Below are 16,075 nucleotides of genomic sequence, written 5' to 3' on the forward strand. Positions count from 1 at the left end.
TAACATGGAAATGGCATCCGTTGTATGTAAGGGTGGCACTCTAGCGCAGCAGATAGTGTTACTGTGATACAGCTCCAGGGGCCCTGGGTTGTGGGTTCAAACTCTGCCTTGGGTCACTGTCTGTGAGGAGTTTGGTATGTTCTCTCTGGGTCAGCATAGGTTTCCTCTAGGTTCACCAGTGTCTTCCCACAGTCCAATAACACATGCTTGTAGGTGGACTGGTTATTTGTTAAAAGTATCCATAGCTGTGAGTGTGTGAGTGAATGTGTGGTGCCTTGTGATAGACTGGCCAGAAAAATGGGGCAGCAACAATACAATAGATAGTAAAATAGACACCAGAGTTGGGTGATTTTTCCTTCTCTCGTCGAGTTGCAATTTAACTGTTTTTAAAATAATGGGAGAATATTTAAGTATAAATTTAATATATAACATAATGCATATAACATAATGCATATAACATAATGCGAAAATGGAATGACACGGAATGTATATAAAACAGTACTACAGGAAATATATAAATAGTTATGAATTATACAAAAACAACTTTTAGTACACTGCCAATACGACATTGCAGTATTTTCTCTACTTTTAGTGCGTCAGTGTGAACAGCCACTGCAGTGTGAGATTGCTCATCTAATGGGCTCCGACCCAGTCCGTTATGACCTGTCTGGCTGGTTTGGTCTGGTCCAAAACAACCCCTCTGCCCTCAACGCTATCTCCATACTGCAGAACTCCTCCATGTAAGCCAGAAGCATAACTCTGTCCTGTCACAAAACCATGTGGATGATTGGATGATGTATATCTTTTACTCCTGCTGTGTCTGTCCGTTTTTCTCTCTCTTTTGCTTTGACTAGTTGAGTTTTATAAATGCAATTGAGTAAATATTAAGTTCAACTCCTTGTTTCCTTGTTTTCACACTCACTGTCCATTATCTCAGTTCCACTGACCATACAGGAGCACTTTGTATTTCTGCAAGAGTAGTCCATCTCTTTCTGTGCATACATTGTTATCCTCCTTTTACCTTGTGTTTCAATGGTCAGGAGCCCAGGGCCCCCAGAGAGCAGGTGTGAATTGGGTGATGGCTCATTCTCAGTGACACTGATATGGTTGTGGTAGGTTAGTGTGTGTGGCACTGGTAAGAGTATTTTTAAATTTTTTTTCTTTTTGTAGTTTTTATTTTATTTATTTATTTTTTTACTTTCATGACTCATTTCTTTATGTATGTGTGGTTGGTTCAGATACAGCAGTACTTCTGGAGTTTATCTAGTTTGTGTTGGTTGTCCTCTTTTCTGTCATCAGTGGACACAGGATGCTGTTGCCTGTATGTTTTTTGTTGAACTTTTCTCAGTCCAACCGTGGCACTGAGGGCTTTAAAAACTCCAGCAGCACTGCTGTGTCTGACCCACTCATACCTGCAAAACACACAGAAAACACACCATCACCACATCAGTGTCACTGCAGTGCTGAGAATGATCCATCACCCAAATCATACCTGCTCTCTGCTGATCCTGTGGGGGTTCTGACCATTGAAGAACAGGGTGAAATGGAAATAATACAACGGTGGACTACAGTCTGTAAGGCTTCTGTATTGTCAGTAGAGCTGAAAGAATGGATAGTGAGTGTAGAGGTTTATAATGTTTTGCTTACAAACACTTACAACTCTCTCTCTCTCTATCTCTCTCGCTCTCTCTCTCACTTTTAGTGGTGTGGTAAAGGCTCTGTTTGCTCCACGAGCCTCAGTCCCCCCTCTGTGTCAGGGTCTGGGGGGTGTGGAGGGGGGCTCTCAGCGCTCTCTGGAGCGGAGTGGCACAGTGAGGAAGACCCTCAGCGGAGGAATGGCTGCTCTCAGGAGACACTCTCACTGCATTGGTGTTAAACTGCAGGCTGTGAGGACCACTCTGTGACATTCCCACCTTTACACCAAATGACATCTCTATTTAGCTCATCGCCAATGCAGCAGAGAAAATGGCCATCTGTTGTTTATCCGTTTTAGAGGCTACATTATTCTCTCTCTCTCCCGCTCTCGTCCACTGGGTCACTTTCTCGTTTTCTCTTTCTTTATCTCTGCTCCCTCTGTTTCTTACTCTTTCACTCTGCCACATTGTCTTGCTATCTCAATTATTTCTCTCACTCTTCTGTTACTCATGCCCTCTGTCTCTATCTTTCTTTTCTCATTCTCTCTTTTCTACCCTTTCTCCCCTCATTGTCTCTTTCTCTGTGCTCCCCCTCTTTTCTCTGTAGGATGCTCTGGTGAATCTGATTCGTCGAGCTCAGCCTATTTTCCTGCAGTGTCTTAGTTTGAAAGCAGATGGCAGTGGCTTTGATGTTCCTGCGCTGCGCATCCAGCTGCACTGTACCCACCTGCTGCCCGCTCTGCAGCTGTACCGTACAGGTCTCACTCTCTCATACACACACACACACACACACACAGACATACACTATATTATATATAATGGAAGGAACAGGAACACCCAGAGGAAACATGGGGAGAGCACACCATCTTTTCATAATTTCAATCAATATGTTCAGAGTTTCATTCCATATTTTCATATATACACAGATCAACCATAACATTATGACCACCTTATTTCTACACTCACTGTCTGTTCTCTGAGGACCATAGAGGGGCGCTTGTAGTATTTTAATTTAAGTGTACAGTCTATTTGTTGCTCTGTATACTTTATTCTCCCCCTTCCACCCTGTTCTTCAATGGCCAGGACCACCACACAGCAGGTATGATTTGGGTGGTGGATTATTCTCAGCGCTGCACTGACACTTATGTCCTTCACATTATGTGAAATTATTGACATTTTATACTGAATTCTGCTGAAATTTATATTAATTTTCTTAGAGAAAATGACATAAGTGGACCATATATGGACTAACTAGAGTAGTAATTTGTCGAAATGTGATGTTTATTTCTGGCTACCGTTCTCTGTTTTCATGTCTTTCCTAGGCTACCCGGAGCAAATGGCTCTGAGCGATTTCCGCTGCCGGTACCAGGCATTGTCTCCTTCTGTGATGAAGCGCTACGGCTCCGTATTTATCACCCCAGATGAGAGAAAGGTCCTGACTGAAAGCTCACACGCGCACACACAGTCACACACACATCAACCTTCCATCTGTCAGTGGCATTTAATGAAATGTCGAAAAAGAGATGTTACTTAAGTTGCTGATGTCAACCTGTGTTCTGAAACAAGTTATTGATTTGCCCTTATTGATGTGAAAGTTACCAGCACAAAAGAGCACTCAGTTCAATAGGCCTCTGATTATCTCTTGCTTTCAGGCAGTGGAGGAATTATTGATTGAACTGGATTTGGACAAGAAGAGCATTGTTTTGGGTGCCAGCAGGGTGAGAATCCACATTAACACAAAAGGACATTGACAGCGTGAGTTTGACCATACGTTGATGTGAGTGGTCATATTTGTATGTTTGGGTTAGGTGTTTATGAAACGTGGTGTTTTGAAATCCTTGGACATGCAGAGGGACGGACTGGTCAGTGGTTGGCTGGTGCACATTCAAGCTGCGTGCTTGGGACACTTGGCCCGTCAGACGTATCGCCGCATGAAGGTGAAGCCCACATCCACAAATAATGCTGCAATGTATGCTATGACAGTATAAGAATTGCATAGGTTTGTGTTTAGAATAAAGCAACCAAGCTTAATACCCCTTATGCTGTATGATATGTTTTAATTCTTTAGGTCCAGAGTAAATGATTGTCTAAGTGATTGTATAATTGATTCTTTATATAAATTAATAATACAAATTAAAGGAATACTATGTAATATTGTACCTTAAAATTCGAGGTTTCATATTCTTTGTGAGGCTCCACTGTCCTGTAATATGGAGAATATAGTTTCTGTCATTGCTACTCTAGGCTCAGCACTGCAGAAATTGTACTATGTAGCTTCTGGAGGAGGGTAGGAAATCACCACTTTTCCTCCCCCTTTATTTTAGCACAGTGCTGTAAAAATGAAAGACACCTTGCAGCTCTAGGTGAAGACCCAGAAGCAAAAATACCTAATCTTACAGCGTTCCTTTGAATCAGACACACACACCCAAACACACACACACACACTGGGATCAGTGGCAAATAAATACAAAGGAAGCTGCAATTTTCAAAAAAAACCCTTTAGCAAATGGCCTACATTGCATTTACCATGCATTTTCTTACCAATGTCATATGTTTTGATGCATCAAAGCATTCACATGATTTAGTAAGTATTATTTTACTTAAAATAAGGCTGGTCAGGTGTTGTGAAGATGTTGTGAAAGGTTAACCAACGTGTTTTTGTATTCGGTAGGGTCTATCACAATTGCAGGATGCAGCAGTGTAATTACAATAAAATACTTAGCTCATGGTGATTTAAGACTGATTATTACTTTTGCATAACATGAATTAAAAAAAATACTGATTTATAGCAACTGTTTCCTGAATAGGGCTGTGCCCTTGATTAGGCCACTTCATGCCAGCTCTCTTAGCCCACTAGGCCAGTGCTTGAGGTTGTCAATATGTAACTCTCATTTATAATACTTATTTGTCATGATAAGGCAAAAGGCACAGTTAGGAATGTTGATTTAAGATAGGTCTACATGTGCTCTGTGCTTGCTATATTTGGCCTGAATAGCTGTGTGTGACTGTTCTGAGAACAGGTGCAGCAGATGGCTGTGAACTGTATTCAGAGAAACCTGCGTGCTCTGAACGCAGTGGCTGGCTGGAACTGGTGGAAGCTGCTGTGTAAAGTGCGTCCCCTACTGGACATCAACAGGGACAACCACAGGCTCCGGGCCAAAGAGGTACTCTGGTGTTTCCAGATTGTTTATTTGTTCAACCATTTATTAAAATGATAATCCATAATAGGTTTTTATTGAAAGGTGAAATTGAAACACATCCATGGGTCTTACGGGTCTTGAAGCCTGGGCCTTGGCATGGCTGATCTTTTGTACTCAGAATGTCAGCAGCTACTTCATTTGATTTGTAAATTTGCTTCCTATTTTTTATGTACTTTTTTCCACTTTTAACCGCTACACATGCTTGCAGATCCATAGAGTTCTGATATCTGCTGTTCACGATGGGCCGATATAAATATAAATATATATATATATATATATATATATATATATATATATATATATATATATATATATATATATATATATTTGTTTTATAATATTAATTTTGCATTAATTATTGCATTAATATTATTTTTTTGTAAGTTCATGTTCATTTAGTATATACATACCACTTTAAGACTATGTTTATAAATGGTTCAAGTATGTTTATTCATTTTTATTAATTATGTTGTTAATACATTACTAGTCACGAATAATCCCTTATAACACATAGATAGAAAGGGCAACAGTGACCTGTTGTTGCCAAATAGAGAACCCTTATCCATCTACACTGTTAAACCTCAGATCTTACCAGATGCTTACCTCACTTTGTCTTCTCCATCAGTTGACACCCTGACAGCCTCAGCATATATTAGTTAATAAATTTAACCACTGAATGAATTAATCACCAAACAGAGTGTCTTTTTATACATTAATGATAATGTGGTGCACCTATTTTCACTCAGTTATCTGACACTTTCAGTATTCAACAAAATAGGTCACTGTCACACGTCCTATCTTCCTATTTCTAGTCCACACTTCCTCCTCCTGTGTTACAAATGATTATTAATGACTTTCATGGTATTTACAACCTAATTAATTACCATGTAATGAATAGGTATTTAAACCATTTATAAACCTTTATAAATTTGGTCAAAATTAAAGTGATACAGGCATATAACCTTTAATAAGAGAGTGAATATGCTTTCAGGATGAGATCACTGCCCTCAGGAGAAGACTGGAGAAGTCTGAGAAAGAGCGGAATGAACTAAGGCAGAGTGTGGACAACCTGGAGACGAAGGTGCTTATCATATATATATATATATATATATATATATATATGATTGTAAGCTCCCCAGACAAAAATGTAGTCACCTTGCGTGTTTAAAGTGGTAGTAATTTCAGGCTCTTGTAAATGGTGTTACACAAGGATGATTGGCTACAAACACCTGTGGCGTATGTGAGATTGAGAAAAGGTGGTACGGTGCAGTGAATGTCTCATTCAGTGTGTGGAAAATGGGTCAAAATGCAGATGTTAATGATTGCCAAATAGGAGTCATTTTCTGTTTGAAGGAAATTCTTATCAGACTTGTGGCTAAAAGACAAAACTGACAGACAGGAACTGCCATTTTGTTTCATTTCACAATGAAAATCACTTTGCTTCCAGGCAAGAATTCCTTCTTGAAGTCAGTGCATATCCTTCACTACCAATTTCGCTATGTGATAATCTGCAGAAATTGTTCCTTTGGTTGAGGTAACATTAAATGTGAATAACAATGCCTTTTGCTCATCATCTTTCCAAGAAACATATAATTTATATCCCTATATTCCAAAATTCTCGCATTTACAGGGCTGCAAATGTGACTGATTGGATGATGACCATTCAGGGGCATTCACACATCTTGACTGGCCTGCAAAATCCTTGCTTTTTTAAATGCCAGGGAAGCCATCCATGAAATACGGCAAAACTGCACAATTCTTAGAGGCAAGATGAACATTGGCTGAACATTGATGCTGTCCATGCCAAATTGAATCAACCATTATTCATGCTCTTGGAGGTATTAAACCCAGTAGTCACAGGTGACAGTTTTTTTGCCCAGTGAGCTTATTTGTCTATGTTTGTGGCAGTGTCATTGTGCCAAAACCTCCTGACCTTTAATTGACAAATCTGCATCATCTATCTGACCTCCTTCCTGTGCTGGACCTCTGTGTGTGACATGACTGATGAAATCCACTTAGATGAATCTCATCAAAAAAAGCCGCATTAACATAAGCTCAGATAAACTCATAACACTTTAATCCTGCTTATATCAGTGGAGATGATGAATGAACAGTGCTCATGTTGAGACAGTGATGAATTGCAGTAATGGCAAGGCTAATGCATTGTGTGTGTGTATGTGTGTGTCTGTCTGTCTACAGGTAACGGCTGTGGTGTCTGAGTTGAGTGATGAGAGATTTCGTGGGGAGGCTATGAGCCAGGCTTTAGACACAGAGAGAACTGAGAGACTTCGCCTCACCAAGGAAAACAAGGAGCTACAGGTGCCCCCATCTAAACACGTATTCTATTAACGTATTCTATCTAGCTACTTTATGTTGTTTTTATCAACATCTTCAGGCTCCTTAAAATAAACAGGCCTGTAAACCAACATGGCTGTCATAAACAAAAGCTAGCTGGAACCATTTAGTATATATCTTATTTGCATAATGTGGTCTGCACCTTTCGGCTGTTATTTTAAATAGAAAGCCAATGGAAAAAATTATGCTTGTCCCTTCAAATTTCCGTGCATTGTTTTATATTGCAACACTATGCAAATGTAATAATGTATATTTATATTTAATGAATTATGTCATGAATTTCAAGAAGTAGTGACAAAGGCATCGAAAAGAGACAATTTGTCCTTCCAAAACAAGACAATTATGATTACACTTATAATGGTTTATAAATGGTTTGAAATCAGATTTTGTACATGATTAATAACCATTTTTAAAAGATAGAAAAGGTGACAGTGACATATATATTTATGTCACCTTTTCTATCTTTTAAAAATGGTTATTAATCGTGTAAAAAATCTGAACTCACTGAAAATCTCATGGTATAGAATAAGCTTTATGTGAATGTAGTTATTTTATAGGTTAAGGTGCAACACATAAAAAAAGACTACTGGTTAAATGGTTAATTCATTAAATGCTTAAATGTATTAACTGATATTGATGAAGCCAACAGGCATAATTCTGAGTGATGGAGAAGACAAAAATAAAGTCAGTATCTGGCAAGATCTGAGGTTTAACAGTGTAGATGAACGTGGGTTCATTATTTGTCAAATAACTGGTCATTGTTGCCCTTTCTTTCTATCTATGTGTTGTAACAGATTATTAGGGATTTGTAATGTATAATCTCAGAAATAAAAGATACGGTGCAGGTTCAGTATTGTTCCTAACGGTACAAACAGTGTACATTTACCATTAAAGGTGCAGTTGCGTTCCATAAAGGTCCATTACATTCTCTTCACCAAAAGGAGAGGGGTATTTTTGTAAAATTTCATTATAGAACTGTGTGAAATAAAATAACATAATAGAGTTTAAATGGGGAGATGATGGAGATGAAATGGGGTGTGTGAAATCAACACAATGTAAAAATCTACAAATACTACACAATATGGTACAACTATATATCCTAACTAAAAGTACTGAACATTAACCCTTGAGAGTACCACCACAGTGACAATGTTTCTGACAGTGTTAATTAATAAATATATATTATATCATGTATAAACCTTTATAAGTGTAGTCTTATTTTAAAGTGGTAACCATTAGTTTAATCATTAAACAGTCAAAAATGTGGTATGATTTATATTCAACTTCAATGAAATGTTTAAATGGTCCATTCATTAATGTAATGTCAAACTCTTTGATTAGATTTGAATAGATGTTTCAACAAGTTTTGCTCCATGAGGTACATAGCCATACGATGACTGTAATCAAGCTTTTGTGGTATTGGACACAGGTGCGGTTGGATCAGAGTAAGGTCAGTCTAGAAGCCCTAGAAAAGCAGCTGGAAGAAGAGAAGCAGAGAGCAAAGAGCAAAGAGGCTTTGGGTGGAGTGGCCACAGGTAAAATTAGTTTGCATTAGTGTGACCAAATATAATAACTCCAGCTTTTGTCAGTTATGTCTTATTAGCTTTATCTTGTGAAAACTGAGCTTTCAAAGAAAACCATGAACATAACTGATATATTTGACTCTGAGTGCACATTACTGTTTACATTAACATGGAAACATGCCCAACGATAAGCCATATATATGAATTATATTCTAAAAAATTAGTTTAGTTGTATTTAGGTACTTCATACACGTGCATGTTGTTTACCCTGGTCCTTAATAAATGTCGTATCTGATAAAGGAACAGATTAATGACCATCAGAGATCTGACTATGTTTCTTGTCAAGAATTTAATGGAGGCCAGTGTTAAGTGGAAATGGGGTCAATTGATTGCTTTTGTAATTTGTGTACAGCTACAGAGTTAATGCGAAGTTACACCACTTAAACAGTGTTGTATTTTCTCAGACAGTGAACTGAATTGCATTTTTGGCACCTTTCTCTTTGCAAAATTGCCATTAAAACAAAAGTGTTAATTGCTTTTCAAGAAATGTGAATATTATATTTAAAATAAAAAATTGAGTAAATTAAAACTTTCAAGAAACTCTTATTAACAAAAGAAAGTTCTGGTGTTTTCAGAAAAAATGGACTTTCCATCCCAAGCCCAAACCTGATTGTCGCTGAGATTTTTTTTATAATATATATATAATCTTATGTTATGAGTGCTTTTAAATATATCTTGTCTTCCTTGTACTTGGAAGGTCATTTTGGCTGTAAATTTAAAAACAGGTAAAGGCCTCTGATTTCTTGCACAGGGCCACACGCTAAACCAAATAAAAGTGTATTGTTGTTTATCTCTAATCATGTGTGTTCAGAAAGTGAACTGCAACTGCAGCTGGAGTGTGCACAGACTGAGGTAGAGTTTCTGCGCAGACGTCTGCGTCAGACCGAGGAGAGGCTGGAGGCTGAGAAAGAGGCACGAGAACTTTTAGACACCAAGGTATAAAGAGCCCACACTCTTATTCTTTATACAATACAATACTGCTACTCCTTAACCATATCAGCCACATCTGGGAGTTTACTGAGTGCAACAAGGATAAAACAAGAACTCGTATCTTATTTCTTCATTTAACATAGTTTGAAATGATCTTTGTCAGGATTTCATGATGAGTGAACGACTCAAAATGAAGATAGAATTATATACATTTACTAGGTTTGGATTATCCACTGCTTGGAAATACTTAACTTTTCATTAATTTACAATTGGGCAGCATGGTGGCGCATCAGGTAGTGTCGCAGTCACACAGCTCTAGGGACCTGGAGGTTGTGGGTTCGTTTCCCGCTCCGGGTGACTGTCTGTGGGGAGTTAGTGCGTTCTCCCCGTGTCCGCGTGGGTTTCCTCTGGGTGCTCTGGTTTCCTCCCACAGCCCAAAAACACACGTTGGTAGGTGGATTGGCGACTCAAAATTATCCGTAGGTGTGAATGTGTGTGTCTGTGTTGCCCTGTGAAGGACTGGCGCCCCCTCCAGGGTGTATTCCCGCCTTGCGCCCAATGAGTCAGCCATCTGTATTGTTCTATCCAAATAAGGTAAGGCCAGTTTATCTGTTTGAAGTTTTCCACTTTATTTAAACACAGGTGGCAGAAGTAAAAAGTAAAAGTAAAAACACTCTCCAGGATTTTATGTCAAATTCCTGGCTTCTTTGTTCATTTCAAATCAGCCTCAAAGGTTTCACAGCAGTAAAAACAAAATTCTGGGAATGTTTTTTTTACATTCTGACCCTGAATTTTCAAGGTGGCATTTACATTGTCCGAAACAGTAGCAATGAAACAAAGAAAGAAATGAGTTACCTTATCTTTGTACATTTGCATACATCAGAATTAAAGCATATTAATTCATTATTTTTTATAGCTACCATTAATATATATATATATGTGTGTGTGTGTGTGTGTGTGTGTGTGTGTTTCATAATGGTAGCTATACAAAAGAATTAAATAACATGCTTTAAATTCACATTTGATGCATGCAAATGTACAAAAAAAGGGCTGTGCAGAAATCTTAGGCACCTATAATAATTATATATATATATATATATATATATATATATATATATATATATATATATATATATATATATTTAAACGAATGCCTTCTTCGTAAGCGTGGTGCTTGTATAAAATTATATATAATCACAGTAAATACAAATAAAACAAATAAGAAATATACAATCATTTTTTCTATAAAGTAGTAGGTATGAGTGAGTTTGAAGAACAATGTTTTGTTCAGATTCTCCTTGATTGTTTGCAAATCTCTGATCTGATTGATCTTTTAGCAAATGCTTTTTTCTGGATAGTAACAGTTTGGAACACTTTATATCACTTGGCAGTTTGCATAGCAAATTGTCTGGTTTAGAGTGTCTGCTAAATGAATAAATGCAAATGTAATTAACACTCTTCTGTCTGCCGCATATAGTCACAGGATTTGGAAAACATTAAAATGCTTTGAACAGGGAAGCTCTTCAGTCAGGATTTGGAAATGCTGATAAAATCAGTGAGGTCATGTGTCACCAGCAGTTTTTCCTGTGTGATATCAGCCTTATCAGTCAAATCTAAGCATGACTTGCCCTTTAATATATTCACCATACTACCTCAAGAACCTTAACTGTGGGATGTATTTGTTGTCAGTTCTACTCTATTCAATAGGGTAATTTATTTTATTCTAGAAAATAATTATTAATATCCTACTAGAAAACTGGCATCTGCTGAAACATATGCAAAATACCTTCAGTTATTCAATTGTAAAGAATTTGGTCTGCCATCATTCTTGAATGTTATTTAGGAATATTACAACACCTTTGCATTTGTATAATCTCCCATCTTTATTTGCTGCTACCTGTGGGTGGCGCCATAACACTGTACTGCCCTTTGCTACTTTTCTTTTTGCGCATGTTACTCTTAACTTACTGCAGGTCCTTGAGCTGCAGGCCCAGCTTGAGCAGTCCAAGCGCACTGTGGCAGAGCTGAAGCGTCGTTGCAGGCGTGTAACCTCTGACCTGCAGGATGCCCGTGTGGTGACCGACAGCCTGCAGGCCCGTGCTCATGATTTGGAGAGGAAGCAGAGGAGGTCTGTCGCTTCTCCTTTACTGAAATGTCACATTAGCATAGAGGTGATTACCATTCATTATGACACTCCTCTAATATACATACGTCCCTTTCTCCTTCCCTTGTGTGTGGTTTTGTGTGTGTGTGTGTGTTTGTGTTTATGCATGTATGCGTGTTTGTGTAGATTTGACAGCGAGCTGACCCGTGCTTTAGAGGAGGCAGAAAGTGAGAGAGAGCAGAAGGACAAGGCCATCCAAGAGAACATAGCTCTGGGGGGCGAGGTTTTCTGTCTACGCCGAGATCTGAAGGTGACAGCTCAGGGTCACACCTCAGCCATATGTGATAACTCCTGTGTACTTCCTGTGTCCTTTGTTTACAAAATGCACCCAGAAGCACAAATGTTTGTTTCGGCATTCAAGATTTCAGCATTACAATGAGAGGAAGTGTGTTATTTTGAATAGCATCATGGCTGTTACTGGTACAAGTGAAAGGGCAGTTTCTGACCCAGACATTTTGAAGGGCAAGCATTTCACTGAAAATGAAAAGGGACATTTTGAAATTAGTTTTTTTATTATTATTTTCTTCCAGAATATGGTAAAATGCTGCTGCCTAAAAAATATTTTTGTCACTCTAAGAGGACAAAAACATTCTTAACTTAAAGGATTTTTATATTTTTATATTTAATACTAACAGCAAGTGTTTATTATTTGTACTGTACCCCCCTTCCCCAGATGCAAAGGGTTGCCAGGTTAAGGAAACCTGAATTTATATGAATGAACACAAGATTAATTTAAGAACTTTGGACCTTCATAGCTAATAAGGATATGCCATAATCAACTTACTTACACAGAAACATATACACCATTTCATTAAATACATCTATCTATGCCAGTGAAAGGCAAAAAGTGAGCAAGTCACTACTGTTTTTTTTAACAAGTTTCATGTTTGCCTTTCCATTTCAACATTAAATGTTTTATTAGATGAGGCTTACTGATGTTTTCCTTCCAGCAAAAAGACATTTTAGGAGGCAGATGTAGGAAGATTTAGTTCCACATTAAATGAGTCATTTTACTAGGCTAATATTGGCGTTATTCACCTGCTTCTTGAAATTTTAAAACACACAAATCAGAGTTTACAAATTTAATCCATATGTGTCTGCACAATTTAATTTTTCTCATATTACTTGCTTACCTGTTCAGGAGCAAATTAGCCAACCCACCCTCTGCCTTGTAGTCTTGCTGGGTTCTAAATTGTCTCTGTCTTCCAAATACATCAGCAATTTTAATTCACGATTTACACATGGTCATGGTAATTTGTTAAGTCCAGTAGTATCTAATATTATTTTTGTTTGCTTGCTTGCTTCCATGGCTGCAGGATGTCTACTACTGTGTGTCCTGGCAACACGAAGTGTGTAAACAGTACTGGGGATTGGGCAGAGGGCGGGTTCACAGGCCAAAACATAAACACAAACAGTGTTTGTTGGCTGTAGCAATGTTGTCAGAGATGCCAGTGCTTCAGATTAGCATGTTTCCTTAATCTCTGATGACACATCCTGGTCATTTTATGATTTAGTACAGTAAATATATTACATATTGCTCCTTTAATGCAAGATAATTTCAAGACTATCTGTTTTCCAATGGTTTTGCAGGGAAAAGTAACCCTTCAAATATATGTTTTTAATTAACAAAAACTACCGAAAAATTTGTCCCAAAAACAAGTGACATGTCAAAGCTGCCACTTTTGATTCTTAGCCAGCAGTAGTCAGTAAAGTCATACAGGGGTTATGTAGGTAAAACATGTCATAATACAAGCAGACTCAAATTATGCTTCTGCATTGAACCTACACTGTAGGCAATGCATAGACTGTGGGTCAGTATTCAGAAAGACATTGTTTAAGTTGAACCAAAGAAGTGCAGAAACATGAACTCCACACTACAGAGAAAGCTGACAGCAGCAAATTCATGGTGGCAGATTTTTCTCATGGTTTGGGCATCATGGATGAATAAAAATGTTGAACATAGGACAAATATTGACATCTTAAAAAAAAAAAGCAGGAATATGCAGGAAAACGTGCCGGTTTTATATTTATTCCTTTACTAGCAATTAATGTAAACTGCTCTGTCACAAACAGCAACCTACTAAATTAGTGCACTGAAGATTATAATACTAGTACTTCTACAGCACTACATTGTGTACTACATAGTTTGGAGGAAGATGTTTGAGATTTAGCCCTAGTACTGCAGTGTTATTGCAGACCGACGCAGACCCCTACCAATTAGCCCTACCCCTCCATTTTGCCTAGGGTTAGGGGTGTCTCAGTTCTTGTTGGGAAGAGCGATAGGGCTTAGGGTGTACGCTATATACCACTTCAAATTGAGATTTTTCTTGTGAATCACTAGCAAGATGGTGGCGCCTGTGACCAACAATTCCACAAATGTCAATATTTTCATTGTAAACATTGTATTTTTTAGTTTAATGTAGTTTCAATCCATTATGTCTGTTGACTTTGTAACAATCATAAAACATCACTGGTAGTTTGCAGATGTCTCTGAATTTCCATTTCCACTTTAAATTACATTATACTGCTGCAGCATTTAAGGTGGAACTGGAAGTTTCTAACAAAAAAAACAAAATAAACAGCTGAATTCAGCTTCATATCACAGAGAGTTAGGAGTTGGTGAAAAATAAGTTTGTGGAATGCTTTTGAAGACATGATGCCCTAAATTTAACTACATTAAAGCCCGGAAACTCTGATATTGTTGCTGACTGGCAGCAGAGCACTGCTGTAGAGCTGCTCTTTTTGTGTTCTGATGATGTATAAGGCTCTGAAAGTTTTGTTTTGGAGGGGAAAATTTTAAACAATACACTCTGTAACTCAGTTCCAAGGGGCAAGATAAAAATAGAAAATGAGGGGTAGGAGTAAAAAGAAGAAATGGGATTCACCATTGGTCCAAAACCAGATTTAAGGCACAAAGATGGACAACTGGCGGTATAGTGGCACAAAAGGTAGTGTCACTGTCACTCTGGGGTCCTGGGTTTTTGGTTTCGAGCCCCACTCCCCATTTCCATGTGGGTTTCCTCCAGGTGCTTCGGTTTTTCCTCCCACGGTCCAAAAACACATGTTGATAGGTGGATTGCCTCTCCATAGGTGTGAGTGAATGTGTTAGTGTGTGTTGCCCTGTGAAGGACTGGCGCCCCCTCCAGGGTGTGTTCCCACTTTGCTCCCAGTTACTCCAGGTAGGCTCTGGACCCACTGCAACCCTGAACTGGATAAGGGTTACAGACAATGAATAAATGAATTACTGAATTTGGACAGCAGTGTCCTAAGATTAAGAGGCTTTGGACCAAACGACTTGGGACCAAAAGGTCACCAAAAAAAAAAAAAAAAAAAAAAAAGTGAAGGGACAGCAATAAGTGAGTCACCGACCCTCCAACTGTTGCCTGTGTGGTGGCTGTGTGTGTTCACTACCCTTAATCACGAGTGTGTGTTCACCTCTGTGGATGGGTTAAAGGCAGAATCAAAATTACATTTTACTACTGTGCAATGAGTATAAAAGCACATTTCCCATTTCATGTTTCTCATTTCTTTTTAAATTTGGTTTGCCCTGCAGTGTGACCAAAGCCATAGATTTCTAGGTCATTCATCATTGGATTTCTCTAGGTTACAGTGGGTACGCAGACAATCTCAGTCAATTTCAGTGGTTCCTAACACTGGAGTACACCGGCCCAGCATATTTTTGGGTCTTCCATGCTCTAACACACTCATTTTATTCATCTAAAAGTGAAGGCTTCCACGGAATAAATGAGACATTGCTAGCGTTGATTTACAAAGCTGTTCCTCATCTGAGTCTTAGTAGGCTGTACAAATATATCATGGCTTACCAATATATAGTAAGCAGTGACTGTTCAATATCTTACATTTAAAATATAGCTTTTATGTTAACAGTGCATGACATTTTTCAAATTGTTTTGCTCTGCATATGAAACCTTGCACGTGACTGAATATGTGGGTATAAGGATATAATAGTTCCTACCATATTTTACTGTAGGTATGATGTTCTTTTTCTGAAATGCAGTATTACTTTCACACCAGATGTAATGGGACACACGCCATCCAAAAAGTTCTGCTTTTGTCTCGTCAGTCCACAGAGTATTCCCTAAAGTCTTGGGGATCATCAAGACGTTTTTGAGCAAAATTGAGATGAGTCTTGATGTTCTTTTTGCTCAGCAGTGGTTTTTGTCTTGGCACTCTGCCATGCAGGCCATT

At 38.3% G+C, this 16,075-nt stretch overlaps 1 protein-coding gene across 1 annotated transcript in view; it reads left to right on the plus strand.

Moving 5' to 3' along the window:
* LOC136674824 (unconventional myosin-XVIIIb-like) overlaps positions 1-16,075 on the plus strand; it is a 71,560-nt gene that overhangs the window by 25,407 nt on the left and 30,078 nt on the right. The window contains exons 17-29 of the mRNA XM_066651080.1: positions 593-740; positions 1,703-1,886; positions 2,242-2,392; positions 2,957-3,066; positions 3,287-3,352; positions 3,443-3,571; positions 4,655-4,798; positions 5,826-5,915; positions 7,034-7,153; positions 8,619-8,724; positions 9,584-9,708; positions 11,676-11,830; positions 11,993-12,116. Coding sequence (XP_066507177.1) covers positions 593-740; positions 1,703-1,886; positions 2,242-2,392; positions 2,957-3,066; positions 3,287-3,352; positions 3,443-3,571; positions 4,655-4,798; positions 5,826-5,915; positions 7,034-7,153; positions 8,619-8,724; positions 9,584-9,708; positions 11,676-11,830; positions 11,993-12,116 — 1,652 coding nt within the window. The remainder of the gene's footprint in view (positions 1-592; positions 741-1,702; positions 1,887-2,241; positions 2,393-2,956; positions 3,067-3,286; positions 3,353-3,442; positions 3,572-4,654; positions 4,799-5,825; positions 5,916-7,033; positions 7,154-8,618; positions 8,725-9,583; positions 9,709-11,675; positions 11,831-11,992; positions 12,117-16,075) is intronic.

This window comes from Hoplias malabaricus, chromosome 18, assembly GCF_029633855.1.
Source record: "Hoplias malabaricus isolate fHopMal1 chromosome 18, fHopMal1.hap1, whole genome shotgun sequence".
Lineage (NCBI taxonomy): Eukaryota > Metazoa > Chordata > Actinopteri > Characiformes > Erythrinidae > Hoplias > Hoplias malabaricus.